Genomic DNA, 19,550 nt, shown 5'->3' with positions numbered 1-19,550 from the left:
CTTTGTTTAATTCTTGAAATACATTATATTCTTCACGGGGTACAGTTCCTTGAGTGCCTGAAACCAATCTTTAATGCTAATATATAAATTGCACATTTGCCTCTGGATACAAAAAGATTACACTGGTGTTTGACTGAAATGTAACATCTATGCAAAATAATCCTTGAAAGATTTCTCATTTAAGGTTATTCCTGTTTGGAATATGTGAATAATTTATGCTACTGCCCACTGACATGCTTTCAAAGCTATTGCTATCCAATTTTTTTGGCCTTCAAACACCTTAAAATGCACATATGTACAGTATATATTAACATGGTGTGTGTGTGTGTGGTGTGTGTGTGTGTGTGTGTGTGTGTGTGTGTGTGTGTGAGAGAGAGAGGGATTGTGTGTGTGTGTGTGTGTGTGTGTGTGTGTGAGAGTGATTGTGTGTGTGTGTGTGTGAGAGAGTGAGAGAGATTGAGTAAGTGTGTGTGTGCGTGTGTGTGTGTGAGAGAGAGAGAGAGTGTTTAAGTGTGTGTGAGAAAAAAGAGAGAGTGTGTGTGTGTGAGAGTGAGAGTGATTAAGCTTGTGTGTGTGTGTGTGTGTGTGTGTGTGTGTGATGTATTTTACACAAATTCCAATGGTTGTGTGATGTTTCTTTGTCAAGCCATGTTAATAATAAATTAGTTATGTTTTCTGCATCACTTTTAAAGTAATGGATCCTTAATAAATGTTTTATTGGGCTAAATATTTCTCACTTTAGATTCAGTCACACAAAGGTCAAGGCAAGTTTGTTATTGGGTATAGACAAGTTTATTTATTAATATAGCACATTTCATACAAATGATAATTGAATTGTAATTCATGGTAATTCAAAGTGTTTTACATAAACATTTTTTATAACAAATAATGTAATAAAAATAAGAAATAAGAAAAACAAAGAATAAGACATTGATTACAATTGATCTAAAATGTAATTAAAAGAATAAAAAGAGGACACATAATGATGTGTTAACCATTATTATACATTCATTTTATGAATAGTAAGTGTTTCTATAGACACTAAGCTTTAAATTTGCATCAATTCTCTTTATACATGAGCATTTATTTACTGTGAGTAAATGATTTCTTAATGTTTTGATAAATATTAACTCATTTAATACATGCTTTAAAATACATCAGATACAAGTTCTTAACAAATGATGAAAAAACATTATCTAAGTATTTACATATGAGCTAATTAAAAATGAATAATTTGTTAGTTACAGTAACAATGAATGAAGAACTCACTATTTGTATATAGTCTGTTTATGTGTTAACGATACTATTAATAAACTATGAATTAACTAATAGTTTGCAAATGATTTATAATAAGTTTATTAATGTATAACTGTTACCATGAAAAGAAGGCTCACACCAAGAACGATAATTATGAATATAACTATATCAGCGTCTACACCAGCTGATGATATCGTTGTTTATTATAAGCTTGTCTGTCTCTTTAAATGCTCGAGCTCGTTACAGCACGCTGGATTCTGATTGGCTGCCAATGTTTTTATCGTTCATCAGCTGATCAAATCGTTCTGAAAGTGATTCCAACAATATTGTTTTTCTGTGTCATTATCGATATAGTTGTGGTGTGAACTGCTATTCTTTAACCCAATCTGAAACCCATAAGTTTTACACAGAAAGCAAATGAAATGAAAAATAAATGTGAATTTAATTGAATTGGAAATAGAAAAGTAAAAGTTTTTTAACTGAAATATTTCTTGTTTGTTTAAATGCAAACCACATTTTTTGTATAATGTTACAGATGGAATTATCATAGCACAATACTTGTTATGCAATTTGTTATTTATCTTCATGTTGTGGTTGAAACATGTCAGTGGTAAATATGATGGGATAGAAAGACCTAAACTGTCACTTCTTTTATATAAGTTCTTTTAAACATGAAAACAATGGTCTGGTCTTGGTTATTAAACTGCTCCGGGTCGCTCTCCAGCCCTGTGTTTACTACATATCAGGACTGACCCAGAGGCCGTTCAGCTGATTTATCTAGAGTTTCTGTCAAACAATGAACTTAAGGCTCTGTATAACTCAGAGTCCACGTTCCTGTTACGCAGGTTCACAGACATACACATTGCTTCCCTTGTGTAGGCATACTGTATTCGCCACTCTTCTGGGTAACTTACTTTACGAATCAAACAAGCAGCCAGGTGCACAGTAGCTGTTTTGCCATGGTTCATGAGTATACATGATGTCGCAAATATGAGCATGTGCAGGGGGATCTCTCCGAATGCATTTACCAAACTTTCTGGGACAAGATATGGAATAATAACACGGTCTTCTAGTTCCATGCCTCTGTTCTGCATTAACTCGTGAAAACGCTTCCATGCTTCATCTTCAGGGGTCAGCGGGGATAGAAGGATCACTGGGATGTCGTGGCGAGATCTTCGCATGCTGTTCCAGTGATCTGGCAAAGGGTTCAGCTCCCAATCCCAGTACGCAATATTGTAAAACTCTCTGTTTGACACTTCAATGAAACCCTGAGCAATTGCAAATGCAGCTTTGGCGTCAATGCCGCAGTTCCACGGAGAGTAGAGAATGGTGTCTCTGATGTTAGGTGCGGGCACCAGTCCTCCTGCTGACATAAACTGGTCGACAATACTGCCATGAGCCACAAACACAATGTCTATGTGATCTCCGCCAGGCTTTATCAAATTCTCAAGAAATGGACTCAACCTCTCATGGCATAATCGTAGAAGATTCACAAATTCATTCTGATCAGGTAATGCCTTAAGCCAGGAGACAACTTTGTTGTCTCTACATGTTCCCTTGATAAAGTCCATTATTTTCTGTACATTTTCAGTCATCATGAGAGAATATCCCCCCATGTCCTCGATGAGGTTCTTCATTTGAAACAATTTTTGGTTGATTTCCCTGTAATGAGAAAAGTTGTACAGCGAGTCAGTTTCCTTCAGACATTCATTATTGTTTGCATTTTCAATATTGCAGTAATGTACAATCAGATACAAAATACAAAACATTTTGGCTTTGGCCAAGACAGATAAATTAATATTGATTTAAAATGTGTAGAAAATAAAATATCATACTGCATTGCATCCAGCTGTTCCTTTAGCCTTTGTTGGCCGTCCAGTATTTGCCTGGCTGAATCCCGTAAGAACTCGCAGGCCTCCGTGACCCGATCGCCCTTTACTAGTTCTACACTCGTCACAATCAGGTCGTACAGACACAGGCCTAAACCAGTCGCACCCTGTACATAGAAAGAAAGTCACAATCACAAAATCACTGTCTAACATATCAGGGCAATTCAGTGAATATATTTTATATTGTTCTCTTGAATAGTCACTGCAAGAGAATATCAAAGCCGCAATTTTCTTAAAATGAAATGCTTGAGAAAATAAAGCCGTTACCTCTGATCCTGCATCAGCAGCTTTAATGCCAATGAGTTCGATGTTCTTCACCATTTCTTTGGCCGACACCTTCAGGCTCCTCGTGATCTCAGGGGAATGATCGAGTCCCAGAGCGTGGCAAATAAAGTCCGAGGCCTCGGCTGGAGCCAGTCCACCAGGTGTCATGTGACGAAAGAACGTGGCCCTGTTGAAACCTCTGAGAAAGTCTAGGGGTACGGGAGTATTACTCCTTCTGGCCAGAGCACACATAAGTTGAGTGGCCATCTCACAGTCCAGCTCATCAGCATGAGTCCCGAGCGGCGCTTCTGCACACCCGTCCTTCAGTGTTTCTCCACACCTGTCCTTCAGATCTCGCAGTAGCTTCTGAATGTTCGTGCCAGCCTTCTCATCTTCCTTAAATAATTCAGTAGTTTTATTAAAGGCACTGATGGAGACAGGTCCCTCTACAGTGCTTGCTGCGCCCAACAATACTTCGCTGGCCAGACTTGGGAATACTGGTACTGCTACTGCAGATCTTGAGAGCGCAGATCTAACCACCTTAGCGATTTTGCTGCCCTGATCTTCCAGCTCTTGCGCAAGTTTCTCCAGCAATTCTGCACATTTCTCTCGGTTCTCCAGCCAGCGGAAGAGCGCATCACATAAAGTATCTGCTGGCTCCATGATTAGAGCAGGAACTGTGAAAAGAGAAAATGACATTTATTTCTCAAAAATAATCATTTGTTAATTACAGTAACAATGAATGAAGAACGTCTGGGTTTCTAATGTAACCTCTGTTCCCTGAAGGAGGGAACGGGATTGTTATATTAGACATGAACTGATGAATTCTGGTCTAGGCTGAGAGCCCAATCATCTTTGAGTGTAAACTAAACGAGCCAATGGACATTGTCATGCAAGCTCTTCATCGAGCACCCGCCCCAAAAAAAGAGTGTATATAAGGAAGCGCGCTTGCACACACACTCAGTGTTGCGCTGAGGAGTCGAGACGGTGTGTTCTACGCGCAGCACTTGACAAAGAAACTTGCATGCATGAGAAAATAAAGCGCGGGACGTGCTCGCGCTGCCGGCCTCAGACCCAGGGGGTCAATCGAGCTCTCGATTCCCGTACCACCCCCGGCGGCCGCCATTGGCTATCAAGACCATCACCTGCTGTTAGCACTCCATTGACTCCCATTCATTTTGGCGTCACTTTGACAGTGAATAACTTTACATCTGAGGCGTTTAAAGACTCTGTTTGTCCATTATTTATTTCAAAAGAAACACGACAATGTATAAAATGCTCCATTACCTTGTAACTTATGTTATGGCCCCGTAGAAGCAGTTTTTGTAAAAATAGGCTAACGATTGCGTCATAACGTATGCGACTCTCTGGAAATGACTGTATATATACAGGAGGAGACGCTCGCAGTCAGTCGGGGGGACGTGGAGGCATAAAGTCCGATAAAGTCAAGGGAGAAGCCCATAGAGAATTATAAAGCTTCTCCTGCTCCAGCTCATGAACAGCTCCTACTCACGCTCTCCGTCTCTACGAGATTCGGAAGGGAATGATTTAGATTTCTCTCGGCACAGCTACTAGAAGACAGACGGGTTGCTCACGTCACATCCACGTCGTCGAGCTCAGTGTGAGTCTGCGCAGTCGCTCAGCCATCAGGAAGAGAGTGCTTCTAATTTGCTTCACTTGTCTCCGTTGAAACCTATGGGGTCGCTGTGTCCAGTTTATATACTGTCTGTGCTCAGACCTGACGCCGTTCAGACAGCATGCGATCGCGACTTCAGTTCTCTTTCGCAGATTATTAGGTTTGAATAGTCAAAATGATAAGTAAAAATGCGCGTCCTTGGCGATTATTCACGTAAACACAGTCGGGTATGTCTTTAGTGAACGTAAACCGTTTGTCAAAATAAATCGTATATGTTCCAGTGTATTGGATACGTGCAGGTGTTAAAGGGCCGGACCGGCAGCGTAATATTCTGTGTGATTAATGTTCACCCAATCACCCAATGATTGACTGAATAAATTTAATCTATTTATTAAGAATTTTATAGAGTGAAGACCTTATTGTTTTCAGCTACAGAAGGTCTATTTAGCTTTAAAAAAAAAAAATTAAGCACTGTTTATTTTATTTGTCTCTTATAGTATTTGTCATATTGTTTTTAATTTGCTTTTTTGCTTATTTTTAATAACAAAGATTAAATTAAATTAAATATCAATATTATAATTATAAAATTACATTTAAAAAATATTAAATGACTCGTATCATGAAATGAGATTTTGGTCATCCCAACCTTTTCAGAGTTGTGAAAGGTCTGCAAATGTTAGCATGATTGATAATAATGTGATTGTTGCAAACATCTCGGTAAGGACGTTCACACTGACATGCAATTATTATTATTATTATTATTATTATTATTATTATTATTATTATTATTATTATTATTATTAATAAAGGGGAGGGAATGGTCAAAGCAGGGCAGGAACATGCTGGTCATGTGAAGTTTTAGCTTTTAAAATTAATTTATAAAAAATTATTTGTAAGTTCTGTCATATTTTCCAATTACTTTTACTGTTTTATTTTTTTGCCGTGGTATCGATTCAGTATCGGTATCGAGGTATTTTGCTCTGGTATCGGAGTCATAATTTTGGTATCGTGACAACACTAGTCAACACTGCACTGGCTCCCTATTAAACATTGTATACATTTTAAAATATTGCTGATCACTTACAAAGCACTAAATGGTTTAGCTCCGCAGTGCTTGAGCGAGCTCTTAACGCATTATAGTCCGTCACGTCTATTGCGATCTCAAAACTCCGGCCAGTTGATAATACCTAGAATATCAAAATCGACTGCTGGCGGTAGATCCTTCTCCTATTTAGCACCAAAACTCTGGAACAGTCTTCCTAACATTGTCCGGGAAGCAGACACACTCTGTCAGTTCAAAGCCAGACTAAAGACACATCTCTTTGACCTAGCTTTCACATAATACATTATAGACTTCTATAATCTAATGTTAGGCTGCATAGATTAGGTCAGCCGGAACCGGGAACACTTCCCATAAATCCTGATGTACTCGTTACATCATGAGAAGAATGGCATCTACGCTAATTTTAGTGTCTGTGTTTATCCCAAGGTTTTCCCGCAGCCTGCCGGATCCAGGCCGTATCCAGATCTGATGAAGGACCTTCGCCTGGACCCGATGACAACGCAGTGCTGAAGTGCCAACTAGTCTCTCCCTATGGAGGATCCCACTACCACTCTACAGATAAAGCGTTGTCAGGAAAATTAGTTTCGCGTACCTACCCCGAAGTGACAAAATAAAATAAAATTCTGAATCAAACCTATAAGGAAACACCAGTACTTTGTTTAGGCTTGGCTTGTAGGGAATTACAAAACCTGCGCACATATATTCAAACGCACATAACTATAGAACCAGTTCTTAATGCACATGTGAACGCCATCAGCGTTTCTCACAGGATCGCGTTTAAAGTCTGTGTAGAGAGAATGGTGTCGTCTTAGCGGCCCCTAATTATGACCGCCGCTAGCGTAGCTGCGAAAGCGGTCATATAGGGATTGTCAAAGTTTTTTTTTTTTTTTTTTCGTCATCTACTGAATTTTTCGTCAACGATACCAGGGACACCGAAACACCGGGGAACATGAAATTTGGTGGGCATGTAGCCCCACTAGACTTTTACGGAAAAATTTCGTTTGGTCCCCGGGGGCCACTCCCCCCCCGCGCTGGGCCCCCCCATACCCAAAAAAATGCAGTTTTTCCTAAATAACTACCTGAACCGTGGCACCGAGGATGAAGACATTTTTATGGTATGTTGGTCTTAAGGGCCCACATCAACCTAGCCCATAATCACTCATTTGTGATTTGCGCCCCTCCCATAAAAAATGAAAATGCAATATTATTCTGCTTTAATCGCCCCTATCTTCAGTTGAGATGTTCAGAACTGCACCATATTTCATGTGTATGATTAACTTGACATCCTCTGGGGGTATGCTAAGTTTCGTAGAATTTCATCCATGGGGGGGTATAAAATAAATTCATTTATGTGCACATTTAGTGACTGTACACTCATTGGCCTGTAGATGATGCTGTTGAGCGAAGGGTTGCTGGTTTAGGATGATACTGTCACTAAGGTTGCCAACTGTCCCGAATTAGGTGGGACGTCCCGTATTTTGGGCCTAATTTATTTGTCCCGTTCGTGACCTCCCGTGTCCCGTTTTTTGACAAGCTGATAAACCACTGACTGATACAACAGCAACAGCAGCAGTGCTGACCACGACACTTGAGAATGATCACCGACACCTGTCATCATCCAATCACAGCTTTTTTTAATCAATGTTTTGAGACAAATCATTGTTTGATTTGCGAACATCCTCTGCCGTCGGGTCGCTTCCGCTTCAAGACGGACTCGTCTCGCGCTAACGGTAATTTCCTTTCACTGTCCACGTTTTGATTTCGGCTAATCAATTTTGGCGAATGCAAACAACGTGATTATTGTTCATGAGTCTAACACCCAGCCACGCAAGAAAACATGTAATCTACCTGAGGGAATAATATGCTCAAAAAACATTTCTGATTATTATTAATGTTTTAAAGCTTTTAGAAAGTACATATAAAGCTTTTGTAACATTATCTTAACTGTCACTTTTGATTAATGTAATGCATCCTTGCTGAATAAAAGTAGGCAATTACTTTCTTTATTTTTTTCCCCAAAAAATAATCTTACTAACCCCAAACTTTTGAACTGTAAGCCTAGTGTATAATGTTAAAAAAGCTTTCTATTTTAGATAAATGCTGTTATTTTGAACTATGGTTTGTTTGTAATGTGACTTTTTTCATGTATGACATTAAAATTATTTTTAGAATTAAATACATAAATAGGTTAAGCAATACAAATGTGTTTATGTCTGATAACCTTTTAAACACAAACTTAACTGCAGACACTGAAATGACGTACACTGTGTGATACAGTACAAATATTTTGAGTGTCCCTCATTTTCCTATAAATAACCACGATTGTCCCGCATTTTCCTTTTCTGAAGTTGGCAACCCTAACTGTCACACACACACATGCAGGAATACAAACAAACGCAAGCATGCACACACACTGACATCCACACGCACAGACACACACCCATACACACACATACAAATCCACATGCACAGACACACACACACGCGCACACACATGTACGCACGCATACATACACGCACAGACACACACACACACACAGACACACACATACACAAACACAAACACACACATACACACACAGACAGACATGCACATACTACTACTTTTTTTAGGTATATACATAAACACGCAATACAGCCAAATTGCTCCACGTCATTTATTTTTGTGGAAAGCCAGTGCAGGCCTGAGCGGCGGTCATATTTTGTACCACCATGCGGTACATCTAGTTTAATAACAAATGATCGTTGCGACGGAAGCGAATCAATCAAAACTAACTTTAGTTGGAAAATAACTTTATTAAAGAACCGCTATAAAGCCAGAACAATCTTACCTTAAATCATACGTTTATCTCTGTAAAGCTGCTTTGAGACAATCTACATTGTTAAAAGCGCTATATAAATGAAGATGACTTGACTTGACTTAGGAAATAAGAAAAACAAAGGCATTGATTAAAATGGATTTAAAATGTGATTAAAATATGTAAAAGAGGACACATAACTATTAGTGCAGCAGATTAATGGCATATTTCGAGAGAATCGTTCAAATTGGTATAGAAGCATGAAATTTGGCACAGATACTCTCTAAGGGTCACTCTTTGGGAAAAAGGCGTTGGCCATCCAAAAATTCAACATGGCGGCCATTTTTTCAAGATGGCTCAGCATGGGATTCAGTGTCAGCTGATCTAGTTTTACTTTCACTGTAGTTCTTGACTAGTAGTAATAGTATAGCTAAGTTTAGTGTCCCAAATGCTTTCTAACAGCCCCTCATCAATTAGCTAGTAATAGATGTATTTAGATAGCCGCACCTGAATTGACAGGTTGTGCCAGCATGGGAGAGCCGAGCCAAGGGTAAGCGGGGCAATACATGACTTGTTCATGTATGCTTACCTGGAAGGTGTACAGATCACATGGGACTTAACCTGTTAAGCTGCAACCCCACTTTTGAAAAATCCCCAGAAATGACATACCCAAACTGAAACAGATACAGTTCATGAACCCTTTGCACTAAAAGCACAAGTATGATCTCATTTGAAAGCTGACACCTGGTAGTTTATTGTAAATGTAGAATTAATTATTGTCATAATGATTTTTTTTTTTTAAATAGCTTCAAAGTTTTGTAAAGTTATTAGAATTTTTTTTTTATGAAACATATTAATGAAAATAAAATTGAAGTTGGCACTGGAGCAATCTAGAAATGCACTACAGCTAAAGCCACATGTCTAAACATTTTATATTTAAAATATGAAGATAATAAGTCTAAAACTCTGTATTTAGTTAAATGTTTTTCAAGATCATGTCATGACTTTATTTTGATTAGGCTACTCTAAAAATGCTACTGATGTTTAGTCGTCTTCTAAGCATCCATTCAGACTTTTGTCTCTATTGTTTTGTGGTGCAAACGAGCCCCATTCAGTCTCAGTCTCCCCCTGCACACATTCACACCTCTCCAGACTGGTTATGGCTCGAAATATGCATTTCTTTTGTCTGCATTATAGTTACTAACGACTGGCTATTCACAGCCTATTCATAGGGTTTCAATCCCTAATTTCTTTTATCAAAGTTCTCACTTCACATTTGAAGTGCACTAAATAGTGGTCAAATGCACTAAAACATATCAGTAAGCATTCTTATTTAGAACAAAATTCATAAAAGAATAACCCCTGGTGGCAGGTGCACCTGGGCTAGCTAGCATGTTAGCTTAGCACACCATCAATACACGACCATTTATGAGATTAAAACCATGTTTGTGCTCCAAACTTACTTCATAATGCAATCGAGTGTTTTAAATAATCTTCTGTGATATAATTTGGCTTCAGATAAAAAAAAAATTAGACAGAAAACATTATTTATAGTTTTATGCACGATGATAAAGTCTATATCGATTAGCATTACATTATAAATATAATCTATTATTATAAAAATACCTGGCATGGCTTGAAGAACACAGGCAAATCAAATATCATAGCAAACATGTTTATTGTCTTCAAAACATGCATATTACAGCGGGATCTCTGTAGCTTTGTGTGTAGCAGTGACGTCCTGGAATGTCACATGATTATGGCTCTTCTTCATGTCCCATATATGGATTATTTTTTGTGCATATAGCGCCCTCAGGCTATTGGTATGAATTGAAAACACTGCACATCTCAGTAAGAAGCGATCATAATGATTACATCGACGCATTTGGGTATAAATTCAATAAATATTATTCCTGTCTTTAGAAATATGACGTGAATCTATGAGAATATATCAATATTTCTCCAAGTTTCCACATTTTTGAGCTAAAAGCCCTGAAGGACGTTGTTTTGTGTATCGCTGTCATGACGACAGCACGGCAGTTTTTTATGAATGAAAGCGGCTGACGTGCATAATTCATATTAAAGGTATCGACTCATTTTTTCATTTCATAACTCCTGACACAAATTAAGACATAACTGTCACTATAAGTTTCTCAGAATACAATAGTGGTCAAATACTGAAACTTGAGTATTATATCTTTTTAATGATGTATAGTTTGTCAAGGTATAACATTAAATCTGATAGTAACTTTGAACTATATAAATAAAAAAAACGCTTCAGTGCGCCCACGCACTGGTGAAGCTTAACAGGTTAAATGGCACTGGATGAATGATCGGGCTAGGTGTAGGTGACCCGTACCTAGTTGTATCCCATACCTGAATGTGTACTATGTCTATGATTGAGGTGGTTAAAGGATAACCCCTCGGCCTTAATCAGACAACAAACCTCCAAAATGGCAAATGAAAATCCCATGTCAGCCAAGAGGCCAACTGATTGGATGAAATGTTGTCTTTGTCAGACAGACACAAAGGAACCCCTCCAATCACCACCTACCCATCATGTTTCTCAACATGATGGCTATAAAATGATTGCCACCAACATTCCACTCTTTCACAAGATGAACAAAATGCCAATGACCCTGGACCTGGAACGACTGGATGAAGGTGGTGGTATAGAAGCTACTTTGAGAAGGAACCAAGCGAAGTATCACTACAATTGTTGACTTCGGTTCAACAACACAAAGTTACTTCGTGCCCAGAAGCAACAATCCGATGCTCAATGTAGTGAGACAGATGAAGGCCAAACAAAGCATCGCAGAACCATGATGCAGAAAAGTCTAGATGATCAGGTTTGCTTTTTTTTGTGATAACATATCTCCTAAATCTGACCTACATCAGGTAATGACACTGCAACTGAATGACAGACTACATGAATGTGCACAAACACTAAATGATTGCTAAATTATTGTCTCAACTAAGTGGTGCTGATGCCATTGCACAGGAGCTGAAATAACATCATTTGTGTCTCATTCATCTTTACAACAGAGAGAAACTCCACCTCAGAAGGCTTGAGAAAGAGTCACAGAGTGAAACGATTCAACCAGCCATCTTTCTTATGGCTCTTTCTGAACTGGTCACCTATATTGTTGAAACCAGTCTTAATTCTGATGGTCCTTTCGCCTTCCCTCTCGCAGATACAGTGGGGAGAACAAGTATTTGATACACTGCTGATTTTGCAGGTTTTCCCACTTACAAAGCATGTAGTCTGTAATTTTTATCATAGGTACTCTTCAACTGTGAGTGACGGAATCTAAAACAAAAATCTAGAAAATCACATTGTATGATTTTTTTTAAGTAATTAATTTGCATTTTATTGCAAGACATAAGTATTTGATACATCAGAAAAGCAGAACTTAATATTTGGTACAGAAACCTTTGTTTGCAATTACAGAGATCATACGTTTCCTGTAGTTCTTGATCAGGTTTGCACACACTGCAGCAGGGATTCTGGCCCACTCCTCCATACAGATCTTCTCCAGATCCTTCAGGTTTCGGGGCTGTCGCTGGGCAATACGGACTTTCAGCTCCTCCAAAGATCTTCTATTGGGTTCAAGTCTGGAGACTGGCTAGGCCACTCCAGGACCTTGAGATGCTTCTTACGGAGCCACTCCTTAGTTGCCCTGGCTGTGTGTTTCGGGTCGTTGTCCTGCTGGCACCCAGGCACGACCCATCTTCAATGCTCTCACTGAGGGAAGGAGGTTGTTGGCCAAGATCTCGCAATACATGGCCCCATCCATCCTCCCCTCAATACTGTGCAGTCGGCCTGTCCCCTTTGCAGAAAAGCATCCCCAAAGAATGATTTTTCCACCTCCATGCTTCAAGGTTAGGATGGTGTTCTTGGGGTTGTACTCATCCTGCTTCTTCCTCCAAACACGGCGAGTGGAGTTTAGACCAAAAAGCTCTATTTCTGTCTCATCAGACCACATGACCTTCTCCCATTCCTCCTCTGGATCATCCAGAATGTCATTGGCAAACTTCAGACAGGCCTGGACATGCGCTTCGGCTTGAGCAGGGGGACTTCTTCCCACTGCAGGATTTTAATCCATGACGGCGTAGTGTGTTACTAATGGTTTTCTTTGAGACTGTGGTCCCAGCTCTCTTCAGGTCATTGACCAGGTTCTGCCGTGTAGTTTTGGGCTGATCCCTCACCTTCCTCATGATCATTGATGCCCCACGAGGTGAGATTTTGCATGGTGCCCCAGATGGAGGGAGATTGACCGTCATCTTGAACTTCTTCCATTTTCTAATAATTGCGCCAACAGTTGTTGCCTTCTCACCAAGAAGCTTGCCTATTGTCCTGTAGCCCATCCCAGCCTTAAGCAGGTCTTCAATTTTATCCCAGATGTCCTTACAAAGCTCTCTGGTCTTTGTGGAGAGGTTAGAGTCTGTTTGATTGAGTGTGTGTACAGGTATACAGGTAACGAGTTCAAACAGGTGCCGTTAATACAGGTAATGAGTGGAGAACAGGAGGGCTTCTTAAAGAAAAACTAACAGGTCTGTGAGAGTCGGAATTCTTACTGGTTGGTAGGTGATCAAATACTTATGTCATGCAATATAATGCAAATTAATTATTTAAAAATCATACAATGTGATTTTCTGGATTTCCGTCTCTCACAGTTGAAGTGTACCTATGATAAAAATTACAGACCTCTACATGCTTTTTAAGTAGGAAAACCTTCAAAATCAGCAGTGTATCCAATACTTGTTCTCCCCACTGTATGTGCAACCTGTACCAGCAGCGTATCCTTTTTTCTAACAGTGGCCCTTCCTCTCTGTGGACTACACCTTGCCGTGGTGGAGAGGCTTGTGTATGAACTCCATTGAACCTATGGAGCTATGCCGGCGGGGATTTTCTATCCCTGGCAAGTTTAACTAAGCTGGACAGGTCAAAGAAGAGGAGGCAGACAAAGCAGACATTATAACTATTTGACAGAAATGGTGGCCATCTTGAAAATGGTGGCCATCCTGAATTTTTGAGTGGCACATACCTTTTTTCAAAAGAGTGTTCCTTGAAGAGTATTTCTGCCTAATTGTATGCTTGCATCACCATTTTAACAATTTAAATAATTAAGGCGAGACACTACGGGTGAATAGGGTAAAAATTATAACTAGCAGATATCACCATGAAACTTTCCCAGTTGATTACCTACATTAAGATGAGAAAAAAATGTATTAAAAGTTTTCTGGTTTTCTGTAATTTAATGTTTAAATATGCAAATTAGGCAATATCTAATTAAATATGAGCTAATTTGGACATATTTAAATAAACGAAATCTGAGTATTGGATAAAGCCAGATTAAAAATTATTTTTTCATTGTGTTCACATATTAGATGGGGAAAAAATACAGAGGCATTTATGGATATCTACTTTTGTTATCCTGTAAATCAGAATATACTGTCAATAGCTTTAAAAAATGATTTTAGCCCAGTTTTTTGGAATAAAATGTTATATAAATCAGGCTAGGAATAATATATTTACAGATCCCTCTGTTAATGTCTTCATAATATAACTAGGTACAAGACTGGAAAGATTGGTGTATATAGGTGCTACTGAAGTGGAGATTTCAGACTTGGAGTATGAGAGAAAGGTCATTTTGAGAAAACGGGCTTTAAAGATTTATCATCAGCCAATGAGATTGCGCATTCAGCCCTTTTACTTTCACGATTGGTTGCTGATAAAAAGGAAATTACCATATTTGAATCCGACAGCATTGTACAGTGAAGAGAGAGCTTTCCAGCGGTGCCTGTGATGACAGAGAGCAGACAGAGATCTCGGATCGGCGGGAGGATTTACAACGACAACTTTTGTTGAATTTACGCGAAATCTACAGACGCAAACAGACAAAGTGTAGTAAAATAAAGACCTAAATGTGTATTTCGGACTTTTTTTCACCACAGTCTGAAAGAAGACATGTTATTGAAGACAAATATCCAAAAATCTCAAAATTGACCAGTAAAAAAAACAAAACAATGTTTTTGCCTGCCATGTCTCACCTTAATATTCGACAGGAACAGTGGCCATCTTTAAAAATGGCGGCCATCTTGAATTTGAGGGACAAGCATCTTTTTCTATTAACATGTCCTTTAGAGAGTATATTTGTATAACATTTTATGCTTGGATCACTGTTTGAATAATTTATATAAAAAGCATTGAATAGCAATGGCGGCCATTTTGAAAAATGGCCGCCATATTGAATTTTTGAGTGGCCAACGCCTTTTTCCAAAATAGTGGCCCTTAGAGAGTATCTGTGCCAAATTTCATGCTTCTATACCAAAGTGAACGATTTTTTTACTAATCTGCTGCACTATATGTTTGTTTGTTTGTTACATTTATATAGCGCTTTTTCTGAGACCTCAAAGCGCTTTACATAGATGGGGGAATCTCCTCAACCACCACCAATGTGCAGCATCCACCTGGATGATGCGACGGCAGCCATATTGCGCCAGAACGCCCATCACACACCAGCTTACTGGTGGAGAGGAGACACTGATGAAGCCAATCAGTATATGGGGATGATTAGGAGGCCATGATAGACAGAGGCCAAGGGGCACATTTGGCCAGGACACCGGGGTTACAGCCCTACTCTTTTTCGAAGGACATCCTGGGATTTTTAATGACCACAGAGAGTCAGGACCTCGGTTTAACGTCTCATCCGAAGGACGGTGCTCTTTTGGCAGTATAGTGTCCCCGTCACTACACTGGGGTGTTAGGACACACACAGAGCACAGGGTGAGCGCCCCCTGCTGGCCTCACTAACACCTCTTCCAGCAGCAACCTGGTTTTCCCAGGAGGTCTCCCATCCAGGTACTGACCAGGCTCAGCCCTGCTTAGCTTCAGTGGGCAACCAGTCTTGGGCTACAGGGTGATTATGTTGTAATCGTACCATTATTATACATTAATTCTATGAATAGTAAGTGTTCCTATAAATAGTAATTAAGCCTTAAATTTGCATTAATTTACTTTATACATGACCATTTATGTACGGTGAATTAAATGTTTAGATGAACATTAAAAAATCATTTAAAATGAAAAATAAAAAATAAAAAATTGTTAAAGGATGAAAAATCAAGTCTTTACATATGAGCTAATTAAAAAAATGATTTGTTAATTACAGTAACAATGAATGAAGAACTCACTATTTGTATATAGTCTGTTAATGTGTTAATTATACCATTAATAAAGACAAATAATATAAGAGACTTTTTTGATGAATAATGTGGTTTTCCAGATCTGTCTGCAGTTGTTTTTAAAGTTGCATTTTGTTCATTTAAATTGCTGAGTAATATTGTATTTCATACTGTAATAGACAAAACTGTATATATATATATATATATATATATATCTGCTATACAGTGCCAGCCTCCTCTCTGCCTGTTTTTAAAGCAATGCTTGCAGCAGATACTGTATATAAATTAAGCAGACTGAGTTGAGGTATTTTCTCGAGGACTCTGTTGATCAGGCGTGTTTACAGGCGTCAGCGGGATTTCAGGCGGACATTTTGACGTACCGGTAATCTTCAAATCCTGGCAGAACAACACCGGTTCTGATCCGAGACCCAGCTGGTACTGCCACACATACAGACGCTCGTGCGGCTTCAGCTCACATGATAGTTGCTCTTCCACCTCAGTCTCTTCTGTCCAGTTTTCCAGTTCAGTCTTCACACTTGAACCTCTGTAAAGTCCCAATAAGGTGAACTCGGCATTTGCAATTAACCCTGCGAGTGCTCCAGCTGTGATCTTGCCTGATGTTTGTATCTTCCAGTGTTTTGTGATCTGGGACATCTTCTCCTTATTGTATCCAACCCTTTTAGTAATTTTCTTTTGCCATGTCACTGGTGTGGGACTGTCATTATGTGCAGTTTCAATGTTCACCCACTTTCTGAATGCGGGGCCGCTGGTTATGGACAGCCCGCCTGGCAGGAAGTTCAGAACATTGGGGTGAACGGATAAGACATCAGTGCACTCATCATTGTTGAGGTCGGTCCCTTTGTAGTATTCAACTCCCCACTCTGAGGTTGGCTTGAGGAAGTAGAAGTAATTTGGCTCACCCCAGTAATAGAGACCATCTCTGCAATTGGGATGCAGGGGAAATTCATCAGAATCGGAGTCATTACTCAGGTCTGCTGTTCTTCTGTAAATGCCCTTCTCCTGGAAGATGATGTAAAACCAGCCAAAGGCTGACAGGTAATGGTCTCCGCCCCGACAGTTGGGATGAAGGGTGAAGACTGCAGAATCAGTGTCTTCTGTCAGGTCAGTGACTCTGCGGCAGGAATCACCCTTAATGATGTAAAACTTGCCTTTTTCGTCAGCTAAGTAATGGTCTCCGTGTCGGCAGGCGGGGTGCAGAGCATGAATACTGAGGTCTGACCCTGCTCTGAAATCACTCGACCTCATATAGCAGCCGAGATCAGAGCGGATGATGTAGCAGTGAGAGCTTGATCCACAGAAATCAACTCCTTTTGTTTTGCGCCTGGGAACAATACCTGCCATTTTGCCTTAACCTGCAACACAGGATAACAACAAAAAAGTTGTGAATAGTTCACTGTTTTCTTTCCCAGCATTTACAGGGTTAATGATGAGAGTTTAGGACGTGCGTATGAGGAAATATAAGAGCTGCTGTTCCTGATGTTATTGCTGTTCTGCATTAAAGCTTTAAACAAAAATCTCCTTTTTTTGTCTTTCTGAACACATTACAATACTTTTGCAATCACTTCACCAGAAATCTTTCTTCATCTGTACATTAATTATAACTTTTGTACAGGGAAAATAACTTTTGATGCATCGGTCTAATTTAATCATCTTCATCTATTAATATCTACAGATTTGTATGCATGAATTGTGCATTTCCAGTTCTCAAAACAGTTAATAACAAAACAAAACTTTATACAAAATACATCATGCTCTTCTTCGCTAACCGAACAAACAGTTCATTGTCTGTGGCTGTGTTTGTGCGCACGGGAAATATGCTGCGCATAACAATAGAAAACAAGGAGAAACACGCAGTCACATGCTCAAACAATCAACAACGTCGCTCTAGATGTGTAAAAACAAGTGGAAAGCGCGAGTGCGCCGCTCTCTCCTTTCCACAAGCGTTTGCTCTCCCGTGGCGTCTGTCGTTGTTATGCAACCGTGAACCGCGCTCTCCATGATGACAAGGAAGTATCAGCAAAAGATTCATTGATTTCTAGCCCTTGCATTAGCTTTACTACTAGATATATTTATGGAGATGAAAAATAATAAGGTGCCCTGTACAGCTATGATCAGCTGTTCGGCCGAGCATTCAATGTTGTTACGCTGCAAGCTGATCAGTTTCAATTTCATGATTAAAATGACATAATTTGGAAGCGGATAATTTCTTCACAAACAGCTCATTATGACTCAATGTTAGAATGCTGCACCTACACTCGATAGTGTGAATAAGATCAGCGCAACGCAGACCACTGCATTGACAGCATGAAACATATGATCTGTCTACGGCCAGGGCTCAGCGGAAGACAGAGAATACCGGTGTGATGAACAATCGGGTCCGGTGTGATCATAGACAGTATATAAACTGGACACAGCGACCCCATTGGATTCAACGGAGACGGTTGAAGTCAATTAGAAGCACTAACTTCCTGATGGTCGAGCGTACTGCGCAGACTCAAACTGAGCTTGACGACGTAGATGTGACGTGAGCAACCCGTCTGTCTTCTAGTAGCTGTGCCAAGCGAAATCTGAATCATTCCCTTCCGAATCTTGCAGAGACAGAGAGCGTGAGTAGGAGCTGTCCATGAGCTAGGAGCAGGAGCAACTTTTGCTAAGTATTCAGATTAATTATTTTGTCATTTTGCCTCCACGTCCCCCCGATCGCCCGCGAGCTTCTTCTCCTGTCCATACGGTAATCTCTCTACTGTGCGACAGAGAGTCGCGTGGTTATGACGCAATCGTTAGCCTATTTTTACAAAAACTGCATCTACGGGGCCATAACGTAAGATACAAGGTAATGGAGCCTTTTATACATTTTCGTGTTTCTTAAGAAATAAACAATGGATAAATGGAGTCTTTAAACGCCTCAGATGTAAAGTTATTCGCTGTCAAAGTGACGCCAAAATGAATGGGAGTCAATGGGATGCTAACAGCAGGTGATGGTCTGCTAGCCAATGGCGGCGCCTGGGGAAACTTCAAAATAATATGAAACCCTGCCACTGTGTGACCCTGTTCACCACACCGGTCCAGCGCTGATTGAGGAATTAAAAGTAAATAAAAACAGTTTGACATCTTTTTTCTCGCATCTGTGAATTTATTTTTTAATCATTTGTTCTGAGATGAAGCGAATATGTTTGTGCGGGAATTTCTCGCACTATAAAAGCTAACCTTGCGGGAATGGTTTAAATTATGCGCAATCCCCACATTCCCGCAACGAAATTCAAGCCCTGAAATGGCAGCTGGATGTGTAACTCTAGCATATGGCGCATATGTCATATAAAGTTAGGCAAGGCCAAACAGCGTTATCCATGTTGTTTTGCGATTGCATCGCTAGAGTAAGCTAATAGTGAAACTGATAGCGTTTTTCATTTAATTACAATATGACCCTTGTGAAA

General features: G+C 39.7%; 1 protein-coding gene across 1 annotated transcript; it reads right to left on the bottom strand.

Annotated features, from left to right (window-relative positions):
* Window positions 1–778: 778 nt before the first annotated feature.
* LOC308701154 (uncharacterized protein) lies at window positions 779–17,462 on the bottom strand. The gene is made up of 4 exons (XM_081383276.1): window positions 16,476–17,462; window positions 3,414–4,087; window positions 3,093–3,253; window positions 779–2,919 (listed from the first exon to the last, which is right to left on the bottom strand). The coding sequence occupies exons 1-4, from the start codon at window positions 17,455–17,457 to the stop codon at window positions 2,031–2,033; spliced, it is 2,706 nt and encodes a 901-aa protein (XP_081239402.1). The 5' UTR covers window positions 17,458–17,462; the 3' UTR covers window positions 779–2,030.
* Between the last annotated feature and the right edge of the window lie 2,088 nt (window positions 17,463–19,550).

Source organism: Scardinius erythrophthalmus (assembly GCF_964197995.2).
Source record: "Scardinius erythrophthalmus genome assembly, chromosome: 13".
Taxonomy (NCBI): Eukaryota; Metazoa; Chordata; class Actinopteri; order Cypriniformes; family Leuciscidae; genus Scardinius; species Scardinius erythrophthalmus.
Note: the sequence above shows the minus strand (reverse complement) of the source record. Positions and strands in the feature narration are given on the sequence as shown.